This window comes from Coturnix japonica, chromosome 14, assembly GCF_054131305.1.
Source record: "Coturnix japonica strain WE chromosome 14, WE-NBRP24, whole genome shotgun sequence".
Taxonomy (NCBI): Eukaryota; Metazoa; Chordata; class Aves; order Galliformes; family Phasianidae; genus Coturnix; species Coturnix japonica.
This window is the reverse complement of record NC_140676.1, coordinates 12,486,461-12,511,571: the sequence shown is the minus strand read 5'-3', so window position 1 is coordinate 12,511,571 and position 25,111 is coordinate 12,486,461. Positions and strand designations below refer to the sequence as shown.

General features: G+C 41.8%; 1 protein-coding gene and 1 long non-coding RNA gene across 3 annotated transcripts in view; one reads left to right on the top strand and one right to left on the bottom strand.

Annotated features, from left to right (window-relative positions):
• Positions 1-25,111, top strand: part of ALDH1A2 (aldehyde dehydrogenase 1 family member A2) — a 55,204-nt gene that overhangs the window by 1,065 nt on the left and 29,028 nt on the right. The window contains exons 1-3 of one of the 2 annotated variants that reach the window (XM_015872431.3): positions 847-1,065; positions 23,903-24,007; positions 24,270-24,410. In XM_015872431.3, the coding sequence (XP_015727917.2) occupies positions 949-1,065; positions 23,903-24,007; positions 24,270-24,410 (363 nt within the window). In that variant the 5' untranslated portion in view covers positions 847-948. Of the gene's footprint in view, positions 1-846; positions 1,066-23,902; positions 24,008-24,269; positions 24,411-25,111 lie in introns of those variants that run through there. The other variant, XM_032446797.2, reaches the window with a different exon arrangement.
• Positions 14,774-24,376, bottom strand: LOC107318522 (uncharacterized). Its single transcript, XR_014934400.1, has 5 exons — positions 24,240-24,376; positions 21,585-21,664; positions 20,513-20,638; positions 19,442-19,548; positions 14,774-17,629 (listed from the first exon to the last, which is right to left on the bottom strand). It is a non-coding gene; the product is annotated as an uncharacterized LOC107318522 (long non-coding RNA).

Genomic DNA, 25,111 nt, shown 5'->3' with positions numbered 1-25,111 from the left:
AGCACTTTGGGAGTGTTCGCATCAGTGCGGAGATCTGTGCTGGTTCTGCCTGCGATAAGGCCGCCCCTCAGGGCTCCTCGATCGGCCATGTCGCGGTGGCCCGGCCCGGCCCGGCATGGCGGCGGCGCGAGGCGCGGGCGGCGGGAGCCCCCTGCCGTAGCGAAGGGCGGCGGGCGGCGCGAGGCCGGCAGGGGGCAGCAGGGGGCAGCGGGCGGCCGGGCACGGCGCTGCGGGCGGCCGGCAGGGGGCGGGAGCCGCGTCCCTGGAGCCGCCGCCGCGGGACGCTCCGGTGTCGGTGCGGACACGAGAGTGGGGCGGCCCGGGACGGGATGTCTCGCCGCGCTCACGGTGTCGGGACGGGGAGCGGCGCGGCCGGCAGGTGTTGTGCGCCCGGGAGAGCGGTCAGCGGGAACGGGACCGCTGCTCCTTCCCCGTGTCTGAGCGGTTGGCAGCGCGGGGCTCGGAACAGCCCGCGGGGCCGCCGTGTCCGACGAGCTCTCGCTCTGTAGGGGCTCCTCGAGGAGGCTCCGCTCCACACGGCGCGGTCCCCCTGCGGCCGGCGGGATGCCCAGCCCTGGGGCCCCGCCGGGCTCCGCGCTCCCGGAGGGACGTTCGGGAGCACCGCGGGCTCGGTTCCCTCCCGCCGGGCTCCCATGCTCCGAGCCCGCCTGCTCCGTGCGCACCGCACGGTGGGACCCGGCGGAGGCTGCGCCGCGCTATGAGCGGGGCTGTGCCGCTGTCGGACTAGGTAGGATGGACCTGCCCCCCTGCCTCTGCCCCCATGTCCAATAAGAAGAGCCCCGGCGTGACACCTGCCTATATACAGAGGAGGAGAGCAACATCTTCAGCGCCGGGCTTTGGAGGCGGGGGGGAGGGGGGGAACAGCCCAAAGCGCAGAAGATCGGGACAGAGCGGGGGGCTCGGCTGCTCTGTATCCCCCCCGAGGCTATGACTTCCAGTAAAATTGAGATGCCAGGGGAGGTGAAGGCAGATCCTGCCGCTCTGATGGCATCTCTGCATCTGCTGCCTTCTCCCACTCTCAACCTCGAAATCAAACACACAAAGGTAAGTTGTGTTCCTTTCTTCTGGCAGGGAAAGTCTCGCTTGAAATCAGTTGTAATCTGCCCTAACTGACTCGAACACAGGCATAAGAAGAAAAAAAGAGAGAAAAAAAAAAAGCAAGTAAAACCCAACTATTAAGAGGCTTCACTGAGACTGTAATAAGGGAAACAGATTTTTAGCCCTCTAATCATCTGAAAAACCACAGGGTAATAGAAAAACAAATGAGATCTGCTGGGACTGGCTCTGCCACTTCTCTCTAAGTGGAGATTTCGTGCAGAGCTGTTGGAGTTTATTCGCAGTGCAGGATGAGTTGTCCCCTAATGCTGCAGTTGCTTTTGATGTAATTCAGAGGAAGTTGGGATACATACCCGAATTTCTCAATCAGAAAATAAAAATATTTCTGTTCTTGAATTACCCCACGTGCCCAGGGGACTCTTACAGTTCCCAAAGGACTTCTAACTCTGCCAGGTTGTTACGGCACTGGAAGGTCTCTTTGCTGACTTCCATGATATCTGAATATTCCCTTGAATGATAGTACAGAAAGACATATTTTTCCTGCTAACCTTTAAGACTAATTTTCATTAAGAGAAACCACATTCCTCCTGTTGGGTTGGTAGGTTAAAGAATCTGCTGTTACTACGGGACTGAGTTGTTTTTTGCAGTTTAAAGTGAGCTTTAAGAGCAGTCGTTTATTGGTAAAGGTGGTTTGATTTTTTTTAAGTTTGCCTTTATGCCTTGAATCCTCACACCTTCAGTATCTTCAGCTAAGGAATGCTTTCGTTTCTGCTGGAGAAGTTTCAGATGTATTGTGCAAACAGATTACAACGTGTCAGACTTTGTTTTAATTACTGAGTAACTTAATAGGAAAGTAAAGCACATCGGTGCTGGGAAAAGGTGATAACATTTTTATCTACTGGAAATACAACTTTGGGAGCTTTAGAACTGATAGGAAAATCAGTTTGGCCGGTGTAGTGTAACGTTTTTTCTTCCATATCATCACTTAAAAAGCTTTTCATCTTTTCTCGTTCTTAAGCGGGTGCCAAAACTAATTTGTTCTCTAATTTGTTACAGCTATTTCATGTTCTAGAAGAACGGTTCAGAGGAAACTCAACTCTTTTAGATTTCACTGCATTTTAATGAGAACTGCAGCATGCAGATTTAAAGATGCACGTTTTCTTGCATATAATTGATTTGAAAATGGTTTAATTAAATAAGGAGTGTGGTTATGTGATGTTGTGTGGTGTTACACTTCGGAGCGGTGATACTTTGCAAAGTGCTTGGCATGAGTTTTCCTTGTTGCTTGTTTCAGTATAAAATAGACACCAGAAGTTGTTAGTATTTGCGATCAGCATCACCATTAGTTTGCACAGGATGTGTGTTTGCACTTCTCCATTTTAAAGCCTGTAAATTGCTACCAAAAATCCTTTAAAAATAGAGCAGTCATTAACAGTGCACTTTGTGAGGATTGAGGCTGGATAGCAGCCTGTGATTGAAGTTTATCGTGCCATCTCAGAAATGTGTAGGGCGCTTCACATTTTATGCTACTGTGACAAGTCAAAGAATGTTACTCGTTTTCAATATTAAACCCAAACCAGCAGCAACCCATTTCTTCTGGGCTGAGATTTGAGATATCAGGTAACTCCTGACTGCTTGTGAGAGAAATGGGGTTTAGAACAAGCACTGAATGTTTCACTTGGTGTGTCCTCTGTCTCTGCTTTTCTGTCTCTTTCCTCCCTCCTTTTACTCTGCAGGAAATATAAGTGATTTATAGATAATTGGAGTCTTCAGTTTGGAGTTGTGTCTTGGGCAGGGCTTTTATCCAGGATCCTCTTTCCCACCTATTACAAAGAAAAACAATCAAAAATGAAATAATGGATTGTAACTCGATTCTTTGGTGTGGGGGAGTGGTCGCTTCATGTCTTAAATGCCCAACAACTTCCATAAACAATAAATAACTGTAGAATAAAGAACAAGAACCTCAAACCTTTTAAAGCCAGGCATCTGTTAAGCATTCTGAGCAGTTTCTCCTGCTTTTTTAGTTGAGAATTTGAAATACACATCCAGGACCCAGAACTCTTGAACTCTTCATTACTTCTGTCTCTGAATGTAAAATCTTAACCAATCGAGTGTTAATTCTTTAAGAAAAGGGCACCTGTGAACTGTTAATGTAAGTGACTTTAAAATATATTGTGTCAATTCAATTCCACTTATAGAATTCTGAAATGGGAAAATAATTTAGACAGCTTTGTTAGGATGGAACATATTAAAGTCCTAGGAATCCTTAAATTAGATTTGCTAAGATTTCTAATGTGTAGTGGAAAAAATATACATTTACCTTTCCTTAATCTTTAAGATATTACGATATCCTTAGAAATACTAGGAAAACTTGTTTGAAGGACATAGGTAAATAAATACTGCCTGTGCACTTGCAGTTCCCGTGTCTTTGGTTGTTTGGTGGAATTAATGGAAGTCGTGTAATATTCCTCTGTGCTTTCTGAAATGAGCAGAAGACTGTGTTAAGTCCTACTGATCTGTCACACCTTATGTACAACAAGCACTGAGGCAGCATGATTTTCAATAAAAAGGTACTCAGTTAGTGCTAGAAATGACCTGATGCTTCTTGCTGTGTGATATGAGCAGCACTCTGTTGTGACTTATGTGTTGGGAGTGTGCTCCTTTGAAAATAGAGCCATCAGAAGTACCTTGCCCACCTTTTTGATGCCTTGGTACGGCCTCTGGGATAGACATTGTGTTTCAGATGTGCATAATATGAATTGGTGGGAGAAGTCAAATTCTGACCAGATGTGGAAATCAGTGGTGAACTCACAAGGGTTTTTCTGTGTGGTTAGCAGATTCTAAGGCTGCTACGTGCAAGATTCTCTCTCTCCTCATTGTGAAGACTCTTTAATTCTTTACATCTTAGCGTTAACATTTGCAGAGGAATTGCATTTACAGAACAAGGGATCTTCCAGAATTGCATGGAATTTGGTTATTGCACAGCCATGTGGCACATCCAGCCCCTTCAGACCTGGCAGGAGCTTGGTGGCAGTGCTGTGCTTTGTGCATAAGGGAATACACGGTAGGAAGGTTTGCAAGGGAGATCTAGCCCTCCCCTTGGCAGTATGTTGTACTACTGCTAGTGTCAAATTGGTGCCAAAAACTCTCCTGCAGTGGGGTCCTCCAGAAGTACCAGGTGTGTGAGATAAGCCTTAGCCTGTTATCCACTGAAGATGTGCTATTAGCACATTGTGTATAGCAAGCGCATTTCAGGGTTGATAACTTCAAGAACTTCATAGCATCAGAGGGAGACCAAGATACTTGTGCCATCCTCTTTCATGTTCTTAGGAAACTCCATCCTCTCTCTCCTGGGCTTGGGATGGTTGACATGGAAACAGTCCAATGGATTGAGTCCTTTAAGGTGATTTCTTCCCTTAAATTCTCCGTTTGATGGACAAAAGGTGTTTCTGCAGCATGTGGTTATCCTTCCTGTGTTATGGTAAAATCAAATCTGCTTCACAAAGTATTTTCATGGTGGTCATATTGACTTGAAAAGACAGCAGCTGGTAGAAGGAAGTGAGAGCCCTTCCTTTCTGTTGTGTTCTGAGCCCTGTCACCGCTGCATCTAACTTGGTGAACAGGCATTCTCAGTTTGCATCATGCTGAGGATACTAATCCAGCTGGACGTTTTGTTTCTTGTTGCTTTAAGTCCGTGAAAGCGATGAAGAGTTTTAGTGCAAGGGAAAGTGGAGAAATTGTGGTCTTTGGGAACTGTTTGTAAGAGGTGTTATAAGGGGTTGAAGTAAACAGCGCTGTGGCGGTGAAGATATACTGAACTGTTTCTCTAGTAATAGTAGGTTTTGAATTGATTGATGGTCATCTTTTTTGACCTGTGTAAAAGGATGTGCCTCTACTCCTGCATTGCTGTATAAAAGCAGGTCAGTTTCTAAGCACAGGAAAGATAAACTAGGCAGGCTGTTTACCTACCCAGTGCTGAAACCAACTGTAGACAGCAGGTTGTATTAAGTGTGGGCCAACTGTTTCTGGGTAGACTAACCGATACATTTCAAATTGTCATACATTGAGCATTGTGGTTTGACATGTTTTGTTTGAGTTTCTTTATATTGATTCCCATTGTGCTTTCTTGGCATTGTCCAGGAATGAGCGTTTCAGAGCATTATCACAAATATTTTTTCACCAAAATTTCCTGCATGTGTTTCTCAGATAAAATTCCAGACTGCCATTAAAATAGGAGGTAAGACAACTCTTTTATTTAGAAAAATATGCAGAGTCTTTGAGATTTATTGAACTGGAGGTGAGCTTTGGCAAAGACAAACAAACAAAAACTCAGGTAAGTGGTGAATTCATGCTTTTCCCTCTTGTCCATGTATTGGCTTACTATTTGAATGGCTTATTTTTCAAGTCAGTTTCAGTTACGGATGCTTGAAGGAACTAGCTGACCTTTTTGGTGAGCTCAATGACTACTGGTTACAAGAGATGCAACACAGAAAATTAGGGAGATGGTTTCATGAGCAGTAGTCAAATGGAACATCATTGCTTTCACTTTGTGGAGCATTTCAGCACCTGTGCTGGTTCTGTACGTGCCCCTCTGTATACACAATATTTTAGGGTATATGCCATATTTTGTATTACACTTGTTTGAATCTGCAGCTTGGACTCTTCCAGTGTGTGCATACGTTGTGGTTGGTAGTACAAACCATCAGTCCACAGTGCACTTTTCCAGTTAACAGGCTGAACACAGGACTCCCTCCCCAAACCTTTAAGGTTGTCTGCACAAACCAGATTTACCCAGGTCATTCATAAGAGACTGAGACACAACTGAATTCTTAGCATATGTCCAATCTCCTGTCATTGCTTACTCTGTTATCTCTGTTATAACTGTGTTAATTGAAGAGCCTATATATATATATATGTGAAACTATCGTGCTGATACAAGCAGTGACTAGATAACTACTGTATCATTGGGTAGGTAACTGTTGTAGCAGTGGCCTCTCTGTGCTGGATTTTTAGAGAGGGACAGAATCTTCAAAGCAAATGTGAGCCAGTTGCATGCATCAAGATATACAAGGCAGTATTGCTGAAATTGTCCCTCTTTGTCCAGCAGATAATGTCAGATTACACACTGAAAGAAATGTGTTTTTCTAATCTCTGCCCAAATGTTTACGATTTTGAATTTCCAGTACAAATGTTGTATGTATGTGTTTGAACACAAAAGCCAGGAGGTCAGTAACAATCAGAGCACTTGCCTGAGTTGGAAAAAAGCCAAATGCATATTTTTGCTCTGAAGCAAATAGAACAGAAACTTGAATTGAGATCCCTACTTTCTCGTAGCAGATAGATCTCAGTTGTCGATGTTGTCTGGCTCTCTCATTCTCTCCCGTTGGATAATCCAGTTGTATGTATTAGTCCTGAGGTACACTGACTTTGCCCAGTGGGCAGGGCAGTTGTGCAGGAAAAGCGGTATTCAGGTTGATGCTCCAAGAATTCTCGTGATGTCAGATAACAGCAAGGATTTGATCAAAAATCTATGGCTATGTATAGGTGATTGGACTGTTGAGTTGGGATAGTGTGTCTTGAATACATACTTTCGTTCTAACAAAACAAAGCTTGTTAATTCTCCATTCCATTCTGTCCTTCATACAGGTTTCCCACAGAACTTCAGTTTCCATGTTCAGTATCTTTCTCATTGTACCCACATTTTCTGATTTAAATCATAGCAGCAGTAAGAAATTCTTGATCATCTCTTCTCAGCTCACCTATCTCCTTGTTAGTGCAAAATTGTTCTCTGCAGACTACAATAGGCTCTGCCAGTTTGGAGATATTCATTACCATAAACTGCGGTGCTCTTCCAACTGCTGTATCTATTTCTCTTCCCTTCTTTTCTATGCATGTTAACAGTAGCCCTCGATAAACTCTCCACAGGCATTACAACTCATTGGGGCATATCACCATTTAGAAGTAATTTGAACCATCCCTTCCAGCAGGCTTTGTCCCACACTTGTTACTTCTGGCAAATTTCATCTATCCCTGACCTGTCCAAACAGCTTTTCATTTCAATTCTAATTGTGCTTTCCTTGGTACTTGGCTTAGTCTGAGTATTCTTATCCACAAGGTATGTTACCTTACTATTAATGATCTGCTAAAGCAGGTGAACCATGATATTGATTGCTAGTCACGGTAATGAAGGGGCACCTTGCTATTAACCTCTTTCCAGGGAGAATTATCCATTTATTTCCAGTCTTTATCTTATCTCTTAACCGCTTTTTAATCCACGGCAGAACTTTATCTTTCACCATATGGTTACTAACTTTCCTTAATAGCCTCTTGCTAAGGACTTTATCATCAAAAGCCTTTTTAAAGTCTAAATAAATTATATCCACTGATTCATCTCTGCTCCTCATTTGACTAACTATCTTCCAAGAAATCTTGCGAGTTTATGGAGGTAAATGGCAGAGGATGAGTTCACTGGTCCATATCATAAATTCCAAGTCAGATCCTACATAAAATCACTTTTCCTTTACAGTTCTGAAGCTATTTTTTCCTAAGACTGCCTGAGTGGTATCATGTTGGTATCGTGTGCCTGAGTGATATCATGTTGGTATCATGTTGCTGGTTTGTTGTTTGGTTTTTTTTTTTTGCAAATTGTTTCATTCTCTCAATTCATAAAACATGCTTTTTATGTTGAGGGTTTTTTTTAAGAGTAGGAACGAGTCACCAAAACATCAGCTTTAGTACAGCTGAAAGAAACACACATAAAATGCTTTTATACAGAGGCAACATTTTAAGAAAGCAATATAAATATAAATGTGTGAAGATCTTTAAAAAAGGTATAAGAAGTTGCCAATTCATGCAGAGTGTTTTTGGATTCTGCTGAGGAATCCTAAGACATGTGCTGGCATCCTTACTCGGACACAGACAGGAGCACAAAGAGCTATGTGCGACCTTACTATGATAAATAGATATATGAGGAGGAAGATGAAGTTTAATACATGGTTGCCATCTAAGGAGCCAATCGTTCATGACTTATATGATTATTCAGATGAACAGATGAATTCCCGTTTGGACTGTAGATGCCTACTTTTTTATTATTTTTCTTTCCCAAAGCACAGTTTCAGTGTTTCAGAATTGGTCTAAAGCCATATTTCTACTGATAGATATTTTCTGTTACTTTTAATAGCAATCTGCTTTTTTGATGTGAGTGGGACACATCAATTTCAAGTTATACAGTGTACTTAAGCTGTAAATATAGGAGTACTTCATTATTAAAAGTATGATATGTGAAGCCTCATCAAAGAGTTGCTGCAGTGGCATTGGTGAGAGTCTCCAAATGACAAAAGAAAAAAGTTCTGCATTCTTGTTTACTTGAAGTCAGTCCATTTCTCAGATAGCTTAGTGAATTGGATTTCTACCTTATGACTTGAAATGTAATACATTCCAGCTTTGTTGGAAGGAAGTGGGAAAATATTTCAGAACAGAGAACCGAATTCTGTGACCCACATGAAAATGTTTAAGGTCACTTCAATCTCAGTTGACCTCATCTGGAGGTTAAAACACAGGGACAGAGCTGACCACTCAAGTATATGGACCTTAATCTGGGAGGGATTCATGGGTAATCGAGACCTTGAATTGTATTCAGAACCTAAACTGAAGCCAGTGGGACAGCTGTGTAGAGGCTAACAGCAGGTGGTGTGCTTACAGAAAGGATATGCTTTGCTAATATCCACATGGATGTTCAATATGCCCCAATTTAAAAGTCATACGAATCCATTTGGAAAGTTGCAGAGGCATGGGAGGATGTGCATGGAGAACAGACTGCAGTGTCTGGTGGAAGTAGCGTGCTAGGAAGGTGCTGTTCACATACTGTGCTTTGGTCACCTACCAGTGGTTACCCAAAACCCCTCCATTTTGACTCTAGTTATCAGAAAGTGCCTTTATGGAAATTTAAACACATTTGCACAAAGGCTTCACTCTGAAGTAAAACTCATTTATTTCCAAAGCAGAACTATTTCCATGTACTTTGGGTAAATGCAGGACTGTCATATATCCTTTTGTGAACGGGTCAGCAGGTCTTACTTTGGCCTGGAGTGAGTAGAGCTGGTCAGGGCATCACGTTTACATTTTGTCTGAAGTATAATCTCCATTTAGGATGTCCTTGCAGGTCTGGGCTGTGGCATTGCTCTGTCAAGCTTCGGTGGGAGAAACACCACTTAGTACATCACCATCTTCATCGCTATCACCCTGGTAGTGGCTTTTATGTAATTCTTGATGCATCAGCTTTCTAACTTGGAAGACATTTGCATTTGGGACTTCTCTCAGGAAATTTCAGCTATTTGCAGTATACGTGGGACTGAAGCACTGCGAAGCATGATCTTTAAATGATCTTTGGTGTACTGCTGGTGTTAGAGTTTTGGTGAAGACACATCCCTGAGAACAAGCATTATATCAGTCATCTGTATGCAAGCTCTGGTTCTGCTCATCTTCCCCTGCCCCACAATGTGCATTGGCCAGACTCATCATCCACTTTGATACTGCCACATTAAGACATCCCAGTACAGCAGCCATTTCTAGGGAATACTTCTGGTATTCTTCTTTGTACATTTTCTAGCCAGGTTGTTTGGGGAGTCTGGTGGCTCTGCCACAGCCTGTATTTAGGTTTTTTTATTAGACTTCTCTTGGCTTTTTCTTTCTTGGTATATTCTTCTTGACAATATGTACTGAGATTTAATGTTCATTTTGTGTCGCAGCCTTTTAGTGTTAGCACTTTCTTCCTGTACTTTGACCTGCTTTTTCTCTGCTATTTTTCTCCTTAGCCACCTCATTTTCCTGCTTCTGCTTCCCATTTTTAGTCTTGGGAATGCAGATCTTTGACTCCTTTACATTCTTAAGCCTCCATGCTGATTCCCTGGATTTTAATTTCCTACCTTCAAGCAGCGAGTTCCTGAGTTTCTTCCTTTTTTGAAAACCAGCTCTTTAAGTTCCGTATCCCAGACTGTGCAGGTTCTTCATGTGCTTTTCTCCTGCAATAAAGCCAAAATTATTTATGTGGTAACCATTTCTCAGGGATTCAGACACAATTTTTAGACCTTGACAGGAATGTCAGATGTTGTTTATTAGGATACAGAGAACTGTGTGTTCTTTAGACAGTATTTCAGTGCATCTCTCACTGATCTAATACGTAGTTGCTATTGCACTCATCTTCTATAACCTTTCAGTATTTTTTCAAGCTTCATGGTCTTCCAACTGCTTGGATCCAGAAATCAGTATTTTCTCCTGCTATTGCGCTTCATAGCCTACCCTGCCTCTACATCCATGGAGATGCGTTATACCTCTGGCTCCCAAATGTTTCTCTCCGTAGGCTGTCTATGGAAATCCTTGCACACAGAGCTACTTGCCCCTCCCCACAGCCCAACTTGTACTTTTTACATAGTTCATAGCTCAAAATCATGGTACGCCTCTAATAATTCTCATCCCCTTATGTTCAAAAAATGCTATTTTTTTCCTCACTGTGATATAGGTCAGATCACCCGTTTTCACACTTAGGTTTCTTACACTCATTTATTGACACTTGTGTTTTATTTCCTAATTATAAGATGACCTAGAAGAAAATTGTGATCAAGTTTTCAGCCCAATCACTGAAGCACTTCCCATGACATTGCACCTCATTCTCATTTACCATTCCGCTAGTGCTAAAAGTCCTTAAAATAGAAATTAGATTTAAACTGGCTTTAATACGTCTTTACACTGTCAAAGTGATATGAGGAGGCATTTATGTAACTGACAGTTGGATGCATAGAATTATTTTTTTAAGAACCGTTTCATTTAGTTACTCAGAACTTTGCTAAAGTTTATTTTAAATGTTCTTTGCATCCAGGCATAATAAAAGCATTGTCCTCATTCTGCTGGTTGTTTTCAGACCTTACCAGTGCACCCTAACATGCACATTTTACGTTTCCTCATGCGTCTGTTCAGTTGTAACAGAAATGGTTTGAGTTTATTTTTGGGTAGTTAAGAAGCTATCAGGAAATTACCACCTGCCTTTCCAAATCAAGAGGTTTATTTTATTTTCTCCAGTTCCTTCACTTGTGACATATGGTTGCAGCAGTAACCAGTTGTACCGGGATGGTCTGCACAGACCCTTAGAGACACGTACCGTTTTTTTTCCAGGACATCTGGCCAAGCTTTCACCCGTTTTCCATCAGTGCTGATGTTTTGTTGGTCTCCCTCTTTTAATCTTTACCACGCTTTCTTTACCACAGCTACTTAATGGCTTCTTCTGTCTTTTGTGATGTCTGTGGGTTGCTGTTGTCCTAAGAGGTGAGAATCAAGCTCTGCTTTTTCACTTTTCCTCTGAGATTGTGTTACGAAACTAACGCTAAATGTATTGATGATAGCGGAGCCTTGGTGGTCTGACCCTTGGAGAGCAGTTCTAAAATCTCTTTGTTAGTGAAGACATTTTTAGCTAACATCATGCAATTGCAAGTATTAATATTCATCTCTTTCCGTCAACGCTTTTAGAAAGCATTAATTGATTCAGTCTCACTGTAAAAGTAGTAAGAAGGCTTCATCACAGATGGGGGAGTTTAAGTTTGTAGGAGTGTAACCATGACTATGTGAGACAGTGGGTCAGTGTCAGTGGCAGGATCCCTTGTTAAACCAGTCAGACTTCTAGAAGAGTTTTTTTAATCTAAAATTGGGAAGATTTGGGTTAGATGTTAGTTATTTACTCAGAGGGTGGTGAGGCCGTGGCACAGCTGCCCAGAGTGGATGTCCCATCCCTGGTGGTGCCTATGGCCAGGCTGGATGGGGCCTTGGGCAGCTGAGCTGGTGGGTGACAGCCAGCCCACAGCTGGGGGTTGGGACTGGGTGACCTTCCCTTCTAGCCCAAGTCATTCTATGATTTTGCAAGACTGATGTGTTTTGTGGTGAATTTGAGAGAGAATATGTTGGCTTATTCTTGGCTTAGCATGAAGCACAAATGTTGCTGTATTAGAGCAGAGTTGGGATTTTACACTGATTGAGATTTGTACAGCCAGAGGAGAAATACCACAACTTCTGAGTATCTTACTAGTCTAAATGACTGATACTCAAAGCAAACACAAATTATTTTACTTGGAAGAGAGATGATCCAAGTTTTGTATAAGTGATTCTACTTTGAAAACATCCAAATCAGACACTACTGAATCAGCTTTGTTGCCAAGAAAAGACTTTTTTCCTCTCTCTCACCTGTCTCTTGCTCCTAGGCTCTGCTTTTGATCTGAGAATCACTGAACCATAGGGATTGGAATGGACCTCTGAGGATCACCAAGTCCAACCTCCTGCTAAAGCAGGTTTCCTGCAGCAGGTTGCAGCTTCTGTTTCTATTTCTCTTACTGTAGAAGTGGGTCAGCTCAAAGGAACTGGCTTTCAGTTTGATGTTTTGAAAACTTCCCTGGCCTCAGACAAATGAGTGTAACAGGTTGGACACCTCCAAGAGTTAGAGACAAAACAGTATCCAGTGGAGCCTACTTTTCCACCAGTCCTCTTCTATCCAAACAGAGCACTTAACCTGCACAGTCACCTGCACAATGAACCCCTGTATATTTTGCACAGAATCACAGAATTGCAGGGGTTGGAACCCCTGGGACCTCAAGAGATCAAGTCCAAACCCCTGCCAAAGCAGGTACTCTACAATAGGTCGCACAGGTAGGTGTCCAGTTGGGTCTTGAATATCTCCATAGGAGGACACTCTCTGGGTATCCTGTTTCAGTAATCTGTTACCCTTACCATGAAGTATTTAAACGTGTTTGTATGGAACTTTCTACATTAAAGTTTTAGGCCATTGCTGCTTGTCTTATCACTGTGCACCATTGAGAAGATACCTCATCCATTTACCTCCTTCCTTTAGATATTTACAGACATTAATCAGATCACCTTCAGCCTCTTTCTTCAGGTCTAACAGGCCCAGGTTACTCAGCCTTTCCTTATGCGGGAGATGCTCCATGCCCTTTATCATCTTTGTGTCCCTCCGCTGTACTCCTTCTAGGAGATCTCTGTCTTTTTTGGACTGGAGAACTCAGAATGCAGCATTCCAAATGCAGCCTCATTGGGGCAGAGTAGAGGGGAAGATCACCCCAGTTGTAATGCACCCCAAGATCCCATTGACCTTCTTGGCCCCAGGTGCACAGTGCTGGCTCATGGCCAGCCTGTTATTGACCAGGACCCCCAGGTCCTTCTCTGCAGAGCTCCTCTCCTACAGGTCATCTCCTAACCTGCAATGATTCATGTGGGAATTCCTCCCCAGGTGCAAGACTCTACATTTGCACCCTCTCTGGATAGTTCTAAAATGAAGTAATTGATATTTCATACTCTTGTTCCATTAATTTTTTTGAAAGAAGGATGTATTATGAAGTGTTCAGTCCCTCCCACTCCAGAGGGGGAAAAAAAAAAAAGGAAACCCTCTTATTTTTGACGTATGATTCCTAGGAAATGGAAGTACAGTCAGTGTTTACATGTTGGCTGTGTGTGTACTTTTATATGTGGTATTAATTATGCAGTTGTTCATGTAGTCACCTGTGTATGTGCTTAAAATGACTCCTTTCTTCATGTGCTTTGCTCTCCTTTGGTGTGACTTGGAGCAGTGGATCTATCAGTTGCTCTCTTGTTACTCCCTTGAGTGCTGTCTGGCAGGCAGTGCCCTCCTTGCTGATAGATGTGCATTCAGATTGATGATGAAGCTCGTGGCATTGCTCCCTTCAGTACTTTCCTGTTAGGAGGAGGATTTCCATTGCTATGATGTGGGAACAACACTGGAAGATCAGGTTTGTTGCCTCTGGCTATTGTTTCTATTCACTTTTCACATGTTTTGTCTTAGTAAAGCACTTCAGCACAGAGAGAAGGAAGTCCCTGCTATTTAGATTACAACCAGGAGCAAGTGCAGGACGTGTCCAGCAACTGATGAGCTCAGCTCTTCCTCCCACCAGCTGGGACAGCTGCTTTCTGTTTGGGTTCTTGTAGCTGAAATACAAATGTGTTCATGCTCTTGTTCTCTGTCTCATTTCATTTCTCTCCTTGAGGGAGCATTAGAACAAATCCTTGATAACTTATTTCCTGGATAGAAGCCTCTACCTGCTTTCCTGGAGTGGTTCCCCGTGACTGGGAACCTTTGTAGTCAGCTCTTCCAGCTGTTTGCCTAAATGGTCTTCGGGGAGACTAAGAGCAGTGAACCTGGAATAACAACATTTGACTTCAGCTGGGTCCCAGGAGAATTCAGTTATTACTTAATGGATTGAATTGGTGACATATCTTATACCAGAAAGCTGCCAAAGGTTGCATGAAATTAACCTTTAACAAATGGCCAGTTATTGGTGCATACCCCTTACAGAAAGCTGGGCGTTGGGTGACATCCGTTCACAGTAATTAATACTGTTTTTCATACCTTTACGTGCCAGTAGAATTTGCAGTGCCAGGGTGAAAAATTTCTCAGGTTTAAGTCTTGGTGGTGCTTTTCACCATTTAGTGATCATGTGTCATTGTGTTCACTACACTGAGCATAAATCCTGTCTTGTAAACAGCAGGGAGACTAATGAGGTTTGCCCACATTCTGATATCATTACATGGAGCTCCAGCAGAGAAAAAGGGAACTTGGTTAGAAAAAAAAAAAAGAAACATGAATTTTAAGGGAAATGCAGGGAAAAAATAGTGTCAGAGCCATGTACACATTTTTTAAGGAAGGCTTTTTATTGACAAGACTTACTTTTAATGTACTTTGCTCATTTAAGGAAATCTCTGTCTAGGTAGGTTTTGTTTTTGCCTTAGTCCACGTTTTTAGAACTACATGTTTGGCATAAGGTGAGAGTCATGTTTTTAATTTACATGCTCTGAGTTACTGGTCTGCTTCTATTTAAAAGTAAATAGAAGAGATCATTTTTCACGCAGGCCTCTGTTTCTATATGGAATAACTTGTCAATCATACATAAAAATGTTAAATGTTGGCAGTGTTTTGCTACACCCCGAAGTGGTTTATTTGCTTGGGACTGTAATCAGCTCTAATCAGCTCTTGCAAGAACACATCCAATTTTAGTCTTAGCACCACAGCGTACCTCAGGGTGTAAATTTGTCAGGTATCCAAGCACAGCAGGGTGCTTTGACAGCTTAAGCCCAGTTCTCCCCAATCAGCCTTATGCATAATAAAAAGTATAATGGCCTTTTCCAGTTTGCTGTAAGTAAAGTCAGTGGCCAACCAGCAGAAAGAACTGAAAGAGAAATCAGAACGAAACTCTGAGGCCAGGGAATCTTGCTAAAGGTTTCTTTTCTCCAGAGGAATAACCTCAAGTAAATAAATCAAGGTTTTTCAAGCGCCTTCACTGAAAAGAATTAACAGCCTGAGAGTTTTTGTTGCAGTATTGAATAAGAGAAGAGGTGTAGTGTTCCTTTGCATCTTCCTGAAGAGCAAAAAGGTTTATAAATCAGACTTCTGGGAATTGTTATCTCAGAGCTTCTTCTAACAAACACAATTTGTTTTAAAGGCTTTCACCAAAGATGTCATAAGTGGTAATCCCTATGTTGTAAGTAGGTACTTAATGTGATTTAACTTAATGCTGATGATGCAAAGCTATTCTCCCCCAAAAGCCCATTAAGAACATCCAATTTTCTGGTAGACTAACACTCCTGCTTACTATCCTAGAGATAAGTGACTGTTTAACCAGGATAATAAGGAATAGCCTCAGACCAAGGCTGCAGACTGAGCATGGTGTGGACATTCAGACTTGAGCACAAACTTACTTTTGTGCAGGAGTAATTTGAAGTTGTGTGTAAAGATGTGCACATACAGGCACTTGCAGTCACATAAAGGAATGTACTGGTGAAAATGGTTGTTTATGCTGCCTCTTAGTAAGCATGGCACAGGTAGAAAAGGGCCAGTGCAAACCATTTGTGTAAATCAAATAAGAAAGTGATAAGTACTGAGTTTGATTTCACGTAGCTCAGTTGTGCAGGTAGCTCTGAGTTCATACAAATAATGCTTCTCATACTGCCTGCTCATTTGTTTGTTTGACCTCAGTTGATTTTCGTTTTGTACATAATGACACGGAAGGAAACATCGCTGGCATCATTTAGCAAAGCCTTCTAAGTGCAGTTTTTGGGGATATTCAAAATAAAAAGTAGAAACGAAGGTGAACTTCCCAGGAGCTTATTGCTGCTCACTTGGGTCTAATATAGAGTTAGCACTTTGCAGGTCAGTGGCTCTGCTATTTGTCTCTGACCTAACAGATCTGGAGTTCTTCACATCAAAACCAAGTCTTGCTGAGCTGAGATCAAACGTGTTAAGGTAAGGATCTTGCCAGTGATTTATCGTGCCAGGGAGGGTGATCAGGCCATAAGGGGCCACTGCAAATGAAGTTGACATTCCAGCAATTTCTCACGTGTAAGGTAATTTTCCCAAATGGAGCTTTTAAGTCAGAATGTATTTGCCTGGTGTATTTTTTTTGTGTGTGTGTTGCCTGCCATGTCTTTAATTCTGGGAGAATATATTTATACAGCATAGCTTATCTGGGAGTGTTCTTTGGTGATGAACATATAAAAAAGCAAACGGTTACCTATAAATAATCTGCTGCATTCTTAAATGGAAGAATATGTCTCCTGCGTACAAATAGAGAGATTGCCCTGGTTTGTGTTGTGCAAAAGGAGTGCATGAGTCCAGCAAAGCACAGCTGATGCAAAGCACAGGAAAGCTACAGACTAATATAACCTTGTTTGTACAAACCCCTCCTCATTCCCACAGTCTTAAATGAGCACTTGTGGAAGTTTCCAGGATCAAGTTCTTAATAGCCACAACTTCATTAAAGCCCACTGACAGCTCAATCATTGATCCTGTAAACAAAGACACCCTCCCCTTCTCTCCCGATTTAATGGATTTGTTAGAAATGTTTCATTGTTTCATTTTCAAGTTGCAGTAAATGCCATCAGGGATCACACTCCATAAAAACCACTGCGGTCCTTGCCCAGGTCATTCAGTGATTGCTTTTTCGTTGTTATCAGTGGAAACCTGGAGCATACTTCATTCTGGTGGCATCCCATCTTCAGAAATGAATGTTTTTGAATGCAGTGCAGAGCAAGACAGCAAAAAGTGAAAGGATGAGGGAAGCTTGGAGTTGGTTCCATAGGGATACATGAAACGTTACGTGAGCTGCATGTTGTTGCTTCTGTACTTTGCCACTAACAGCACAGAAATTCTTCATTAACCTAAAAAAGTAGGAATTGCTTTAAAGTTTCTTTGAAAAGCAGAAAATACTTTATAGTCTTCATGTGCTGTAAGTAGAAGGGTTTTTTTCCACAGGTTGAAGGGGACAGCCGGATGAGTGAAGTGTTTGTGGTGGCTTTAGTTCAACAGAAAATACAGCCTGAACTTTCCTCTTTTTAGATGAATTTTCTTGAACAACCAGATGCGAAGTAATCCCTTTAATGAGGCTAAATTGAAATAATGGATGCTACATCAGCATGTGGCACAGTGAGAAGCCAAAAGAGGAAAAGGTAGCATTGCTGTCTGGCGGGCTGGATTTTGTGCAGGACATACCTGTGGGGAAGGAAAAAAAGCAAAGTGAGTGCGCTGCTTACTGCGTGTTGTAAGGACTTACTGAATCCCCTCAACTAATTACTCAAACTTCCTAATTCCAAATCATACAAACAGGAACGTTGAGATAAGCAGGGGCTTTTTTCAAACGGGTGCCCCCTACAGCTTAGAAAATAAACATGACAGGTTTCCCTGTCTGATGTGCTGCCATTTGCAAAAGAACAGACTCGACTCCCAGAAAGGCAGAAGACTAATTAACACAGGGAGATAGGCAGGGCAAACATTTGGTGTGAGGGATTTGGGACACAGGGTGGGGGGAGACAAAATCATGTTACTTTTCACTTTCACAGCAGCCTTTCTCTGGTTCCATTTGCTGCACAGGGAACTTGTATTTCCCCGAGTTTCTCCTCCCATTCAAGCCCATTTATTTCCTAGCATACCGTTCCCAAAATGCATCCTAGCTGTGAGTGGCTCAGGGAGGATCATGTATTTGTCTTGAAGCACCTAAACAGTGGGCCATAAGGGTCTGAGAGAGCCTGAGCTCCTACAGCATCTCATTGCAAGAACCAAAATCTGTGTCACTTCTGCAGCAGTAATATTGCTCTGTGGTAACTGTAATGAACAGCATGATAACCAGTTGTGGTTATCAAGCCACACAGACAGCCTTGATTTATGCAGCGGCATTGTCTGAAAGTGTTGCAGTCATTGGCACTGCTGAGCAAAAGGCTCCTGTGCCGACTGCTCTGAGAAGCAGGATGCAGCACTGAGAACATGCAGGAGGTTGTGCCTATTGCTCAGGATTTGTGAGCTGCCCAGCAAAAAGCATTGCACTCTTAATGTTGGCCCGAACAGTCCCTCTCTGAAGAACAACAGCATCGCTGATCAGTTGCTGACCAGCCACCAGTGGATCTGCTGGGGCTGGCTTTTGCTTTCCTAAAGCCTGTTTATAAAAGCAGTTTTTTGCTGATTCTGAAGCCAGCTGCTGGTTTCCAGTCAATCCCAAGAGTGCCTGACAAAATGCTCTGCTGGAAAGTGAGAGATTTGTTGTATCGAGACAGCCATAAAAGTGAAGGAAAACAAAGCCTGAGAAAACAAACAAGCTGCACCTCTGATTGGCAATCCCTTCAATTTCATTCTGTTACAGTTGTACTAATCGTTAGGACTCCTGAAATGTTTCCAAAGGAGAGGAAATGAAATTGCTGTGATGGGAAAGGATATGAAATTTCCTGACCAGACTGAGGCACAGGTGCCCGGTATCTGTGATGTTATGAAGTATTTACCAAGGGAAATGATGCTGCTGGATTTTTTGCATGCTTCTAAAATGGTTGTGTCCCCTCCCCATCTCTCACACACACACAAAAAGCCATTCTGTATTTCTTAATGCCTCCAGCTACGAGAAGATGCTGAGGGCCGAACAGCTGTGATTTTCTTATAAAGTACTTTGGCATTTAATGCCCCCTCCCCCATCTCTGCAGATTTAACGTCAAAGGCTCTCCAAGGAGAAAGCCACATATGAAAAAAAGATCTTTGATGGAATGAAACTATAACCAGCCACTAAATCAATTGAGTTAGGAAATTCCCATTCATTCCTCCATTCATCCAGAACCGTATCTCCTGTGGGAAGCCATTATTATTTGGATGTTAAAATCCTCTTCCTGTACCAAAAAACATTTCTGGATCCGCAACAGTAAAACAAAACAAAACAAAAACAAAAAACAAAAAAACCACGTTGTTTATTAAATCCATGGGAAAATAATTCCACCTCCAAAGAACTGGAAGCTGGGCCACTGTCTGTGCACTGCCCAAATTTCTTACTTATACAGCTGGGGAGCCTGAAGAGCGTCTGGTGACATCATCACTAAGCAATAGTGAATTAAGAATGCAGATCATCGTTTCCCTCACACATCATTTGAGAAGGTTTTCTAGAAAGGAAATGAAAAGTTACATTGTTGCCACCTGTGTTGATTGCTCTTCTGACTTAATGTATCCCAAATTACTTTTTCCTGTATGTTTTCAGAGAAGATGATACAACAGAAGAGAGGCAGTGAGCAGCCAGGAGTCCCCAGGGAACTGATAAATTGGTCCCACTTTCCAAATCCAAAACCAGCTCCAGGGTGACCATAAGAGGGAATCGATAGTGCCAGAAAACCAAATGTCATTCAGCTGCTGTGCTGAATTTCAATTAATTTTACACCTACACAGACCAAATAATACTCGTTTTGTACTTGCTTAGTGGTAAATAGTGATGAAAACATAAGATCCCATCTATTCTTTACCCGCTGTACGTTTTGTTACCACTGCATTGCAGAGTATATTGTTCAGCCTCGTTTTGTAGACATCAGTTTCTTTCTGACTGCTTATCCCTTGTATTTTCCTAATGGTTTACCTGTATGGTTTGATAACAAACATTAAGTTGCTAACTATTAGTAAGCCAACTGGGACAGATGGTACTTATACACCATACTGTCATTGTTTATTTGCAAAGCCCAACGTGCTTTGCTGTATGCAGAAGACATTTACTCTTGGCTTGATTTCAAAACTGATGAGCATACGACAGTGCTACTGAGCTCAGTGCTTCTTAACAGCAGCTCTTATCCAGAGTGCATTGTATCGTTTCCTTCCAATGACGTGTCAGAAGAGTCTCAAATTAATTTGGAATTTTACGTGATTACTTTAAATGATCTTTTCCTTTGCATTCAGCTCAATATGATACGGTATCTCAAAGGCTGTGAGCAGGCACATGCCCTGTGCTCAGCAGTTACATGGTGAGACTTATCTTTCAGAGTTCTAAATACTAAAATGTCTCGGGAGAGCATGTTTGTATAAGGTTGATGTACCAGGAAGGAGGTGCATCTTATTTGGAAAAGAACAGAAATTATCAGTTACCTTCAGGATGTTATGGGCAGGCCAACACTCCAGGCACACCGTGCATGGGCACACAGGGCTGAGTGTTTAACCAGTGGCAGTACCACGCAGCACATAGATGGATGGCACACTGTGGGCTTTTCCCTGCTGCAAACCACAAAAGGTAACACTGGGACTCAAACAAAAACAGATTACCTCAGTAACTCCTGGAAAACTCAAGTGGTTAATCAGTTACCTTTTATTTACATATATATGCTTAATGCTGAATTAAGTTGTAAAAACCAAAGGCTGATTTATAGCTCCAGTCAGCCTTAATTAACATTGATTCCAGGGGAACAGTAAATGCGAATAGCCTTTGCAATTGAGGTTGAACAATGAACTCACTGGGTGTTGTCCAATTTGTAGCATGATTTACATGGAAGGCAGCCCTTCTTTTTTCTAGGGTTATCCCTTTTTCATCTGGTGTTTAGGATGGGTTATATATAATCCATAGATACAAACATTTGCTGTCAAATATTCTACCTGATTTAGAGTTAGCCTTTACCACGGTCACTATAAATAAGGGAGGAAAAAGAAAAAAAACAATTTGAGGCTTTGCAGGGATTCCTTGTTCTTGCCATGTGTCATCGCTTGTCCATTTCATGGCATTTTTACGAAGTGGCCATAATGAAAGTCAGATTAAATGTACAGGATATATATGTTTAATCAACAGCCGGTGGTGTCAGTACTGCTGGAAGAGTTATAAAAGCCCCTGTGAATGCAAATTTATTGCAAAAGAATCCAAGTCTTAGTGGTCGGAATATCTATCGCATGGTACTACCTGACACAGAACACCTAAAACTCTCAAAAATGAATTATTTAAGTGTAAGGTTTTGCTTGTAAAGCCGCCAGCTGCTGGATTTCAAGACTTGAAACTGTTCCAAAACACGGGACTAGGTACTTTATGTGTGCACTAGAGTAAATACGCTGATTTTACTGCCAATTTAAATGTGCTCAGTTTACAGTAATGAGCTTGTATAGGCAATACCTTGTTTATAGAAAGTGGAACAGGAAGAAACTAACATTAACCATTACCAGTAGCAATTTCTCTTACCTTCAACTCTAACTTCATACCAAATAGGTCATGCCCACATCTTATCTGAAGTATTTACTCTAATTCTTCTTCTTCTAAATCTGTGGAATAAATGGAACATTCAGTAAAATACACCCTGTAGTTCCAGTCAGCGCATGCATTGCAAAACTCTTTTGTCATTCCAAGGCACTGTTTCTTATTCTAAGAACGTGAACATGTTGTGTGTACAGGCAGGGCTGATGATAGGTGTTCATCTCAGCACAACGTCAGCATTTTTAAGATCTCTTTAAAAAAAATAACAGACCGCTTCTGTAAGGGAAAAGCACTGAACTGCAGTTGCATCCACTGAAGTAGTTTTGCTCAACCTGTTTTATTCTTTCAAGACAGAGATCACATAAGAAACCAAAGTGTTTATGTACATTCTGTAACCTTAAGCAAACATCTCTGCAACTTTGGCCATCTGCTCCTGAAGCTGCAAGCTTCTCCATTCCCCTCCCTGCTCAGGGCACTTCCCCCACCTCACATGGAAAAGTTAATGCCAGTGAGCAGAATGGGAAGCATGCCTAAAAATCCTTCCACATAGGTCATAGATCCAGGTTTCTTTGTTTTGCTTACACGGTCTAAAAAGTGATCGTGATATACCAGAGGATTTCTGACTTCTGGTGTCAGTCACCACAGATGGTCCCAGCATCTCTTTTGTTACCTTATATTGGCTGGGTTAGCTCCAAAATATCTCAACAGAGACCAAAAGCTGAGTTTGGAAAGCACTGTAATCACTGAGCAGGGAGGCAGGGCCTACACTCTGAGCTTACAGTTCAGAGACACAGACAGGTTCAAAGCAAATACATAGTACGAAGGTAGCAACGGATGGGAAACAGTGCAGCAGGTCCTGGGTTAAATGGCCCTTAAAAAAAGTGTGATAGGGGGCTGGAGGGTGGAATAAAGAGAAGGTGGACTCTGAAATGGATTGAAGGGCATACAGAAAAATGGCTGAAGAAAGAAACATAAATAAGGAAGCACAATGGAAACACATCCATTAAAGCAAAAGCACGCCATCACTGGTTTCATTGCACAGTTGTTCCATCTCCACGGGCTTTTCGAGGCAGGCACAGACTCCTTCTGCCATGTCCTGAGTCAGCCAGACGGGAGTCAGCTCTGAAGCAGCAGCAGTGTCAGTGCTGTTAGTGTGGCACTTAGTCTGAGCAGCCTGAACTCAACTACATGGCTTCCATTTGTCTTAGGAATAGGACGAGCAAGTTCATGTCTGATAACTCTACAAATACATTTATGCCCTCATGTGCAAATAAGAGCGTGCCATCCTCATCGTGTTCTTTTCATTTACAGACTCTTTATACCCTTTGATGTTGCAGCTTTTCATATTGACTGTATTTTCATTAGTGGCAGAACTCCCATTGGTTTCAATGAGGCCAGGACTTCCCCTTCAGCATTTAAAGCTGTATTTCTTGAATACAATAAAACAGCATTGACATTTGAAATACAAGGAACTCATACGGTGCTTGAGCTCTGGATAATTTTTTTCTTTGTCTTAGAAAGATTTCAAGGACAGAAAGAGTCTGAATTCCAGGAAAACTTTCCTTCTGGTCATTTTCCTAGAGTGATTTATTTCATATTTGCTAATAAATAATTGCATCCTGCTCTTGAAAATAATTCAGTAGAAAACTTACTGTATCTATCTGAGCTACTAGTAAAAAATTTACTTTAAATTAATTCATTACCTCTCCCAGGACAGCTGTTGTCAGCCCCATTAAACTGCACATTTGGTTTGCCCACATCAATTAAAATGTCAACACGGAGAGAATTTGACAATTTCTATTGTTCCAAGCAAATACACATTAATTCTGTGCTGCAAGCCGTCACTGTAGCCATAATCAACTGACTGTGTATTGAAGAACTGCGATGTTTGAGATTATTCAGCCTTGACTGGATTGTATCAATGACCAAATGTTTACTTACTGCGATGGGTACTGAATGATTACTCCAAAACCTTGTCTTGGCTCCAGCAGTTTCAAGGCTCTTTCTCTAATACCAACACTTATTTCTTTAGCTTATTTGTTACAGTGCTTGTATCAGATTTCAACATCAGCCAGAAGTTCTTTTACAGTTTAATGTTGCTTCTGTAGTGACACTGTCACAGAACACACAAAACGGTGGCTCGGGCTGAGCTTCAACTCCTGAAAACTCTCATTTTCACAGGCATAAAGAAACTCCAGTTGCTGGTTTTTTTATATAGCAGAATCTGCACATCCTCTCCTGGATCTTGCTGTGATATACATTACTGATGATGCAGAGATATTGATGATTATTCTTCTCTTTTCTAGATTTTTATCAACAATGAGTGGCAAAATTCTGAAAGCGGGAGAGTGTTCCCAGTATACAATCCAGCAACAGGAGAGCAGATCTGTGAGATCCAGGAAGCAGACAAGGTAATGTATCCCAAGAACTGTTACACAAACTGGCGCATATATATATATTTGATGTTCATATATATATAGATAGATAGATAGATACAGTCCTATGTTTTTATATGTATGTCCAAATAAAGCAACAGATCCAGAATACCACCGTTGAATAGTTATTAATCCCAGTTACAAAACTGAATGTGTGACTACGAGATCACTGCACAGCAGATTTCTTAACCCTAGCAATATTATTTACCTTTATTTGTTATTTCTTCTTTCTTGATAGGTTGATACAGACAAAGCAGTGAGAGCAGCTCGCCTTGCTTTTTCTCTAGGTTCAGTTTGGAGGAGGATGGACGCATCAGAAAGAGGCCAACTTTTGGATAAACTAGCAGACTTGGTCGAAAGAGACAGGGCAGTTCTTGCTGTAAGTAGCACATGAAAACCAACAACCAAATCACCTGTTCAGTCTACCTCTGAAAGTAAATTAATATGTAAACATGTAAATGCAAATAATATTCAAAATATGGAATTATCTTGATGTTTAAAACTACTGACTCAAAGCTCAGTAAAACCGGTAACAGTCTTTCAGCTGCGAGCTTTAAATTAAGCCTGAGAGAAATGAATGTGTGTGCATGGATACACATATGTACACACACACACACACTTGTGGCTTTCCTCAAATAACAAATAGAAGATTGAATAAAGTGATTGTGCAGATATTAGTGAAATAGCAGGAAGAATTCTTACTGTCACTGAACTGGTAAGAAATTCTGAGTATTGCACTGTTCAGCTCACACATGAAGCCATGTAAACGGTGGCATTGTTAATGTTATTTTCCGCATGTCAAGTGCTTTGAACTAAGCTGCTGAACATCTTAATTCCAGCTTTGTCAACATTTAAATCATCTTACCAACAGTGTATACTGTAAAATCGCCACAGGGAGAAGGAAGTGCTCAGCAAATCAACTTTACTCAGCCTGTCATTTGATTTGTATTTCCAGAGCCAAGTTCTTTACTGAACTGCACCACAGGCAATGCCATTAATTGCTCGTAGGGATGTAAGTCAGTGCAGAATTAGGCCTCTATTCTTCTCTATAGAAATTCATTTGATGGTTGGTGTGTTACA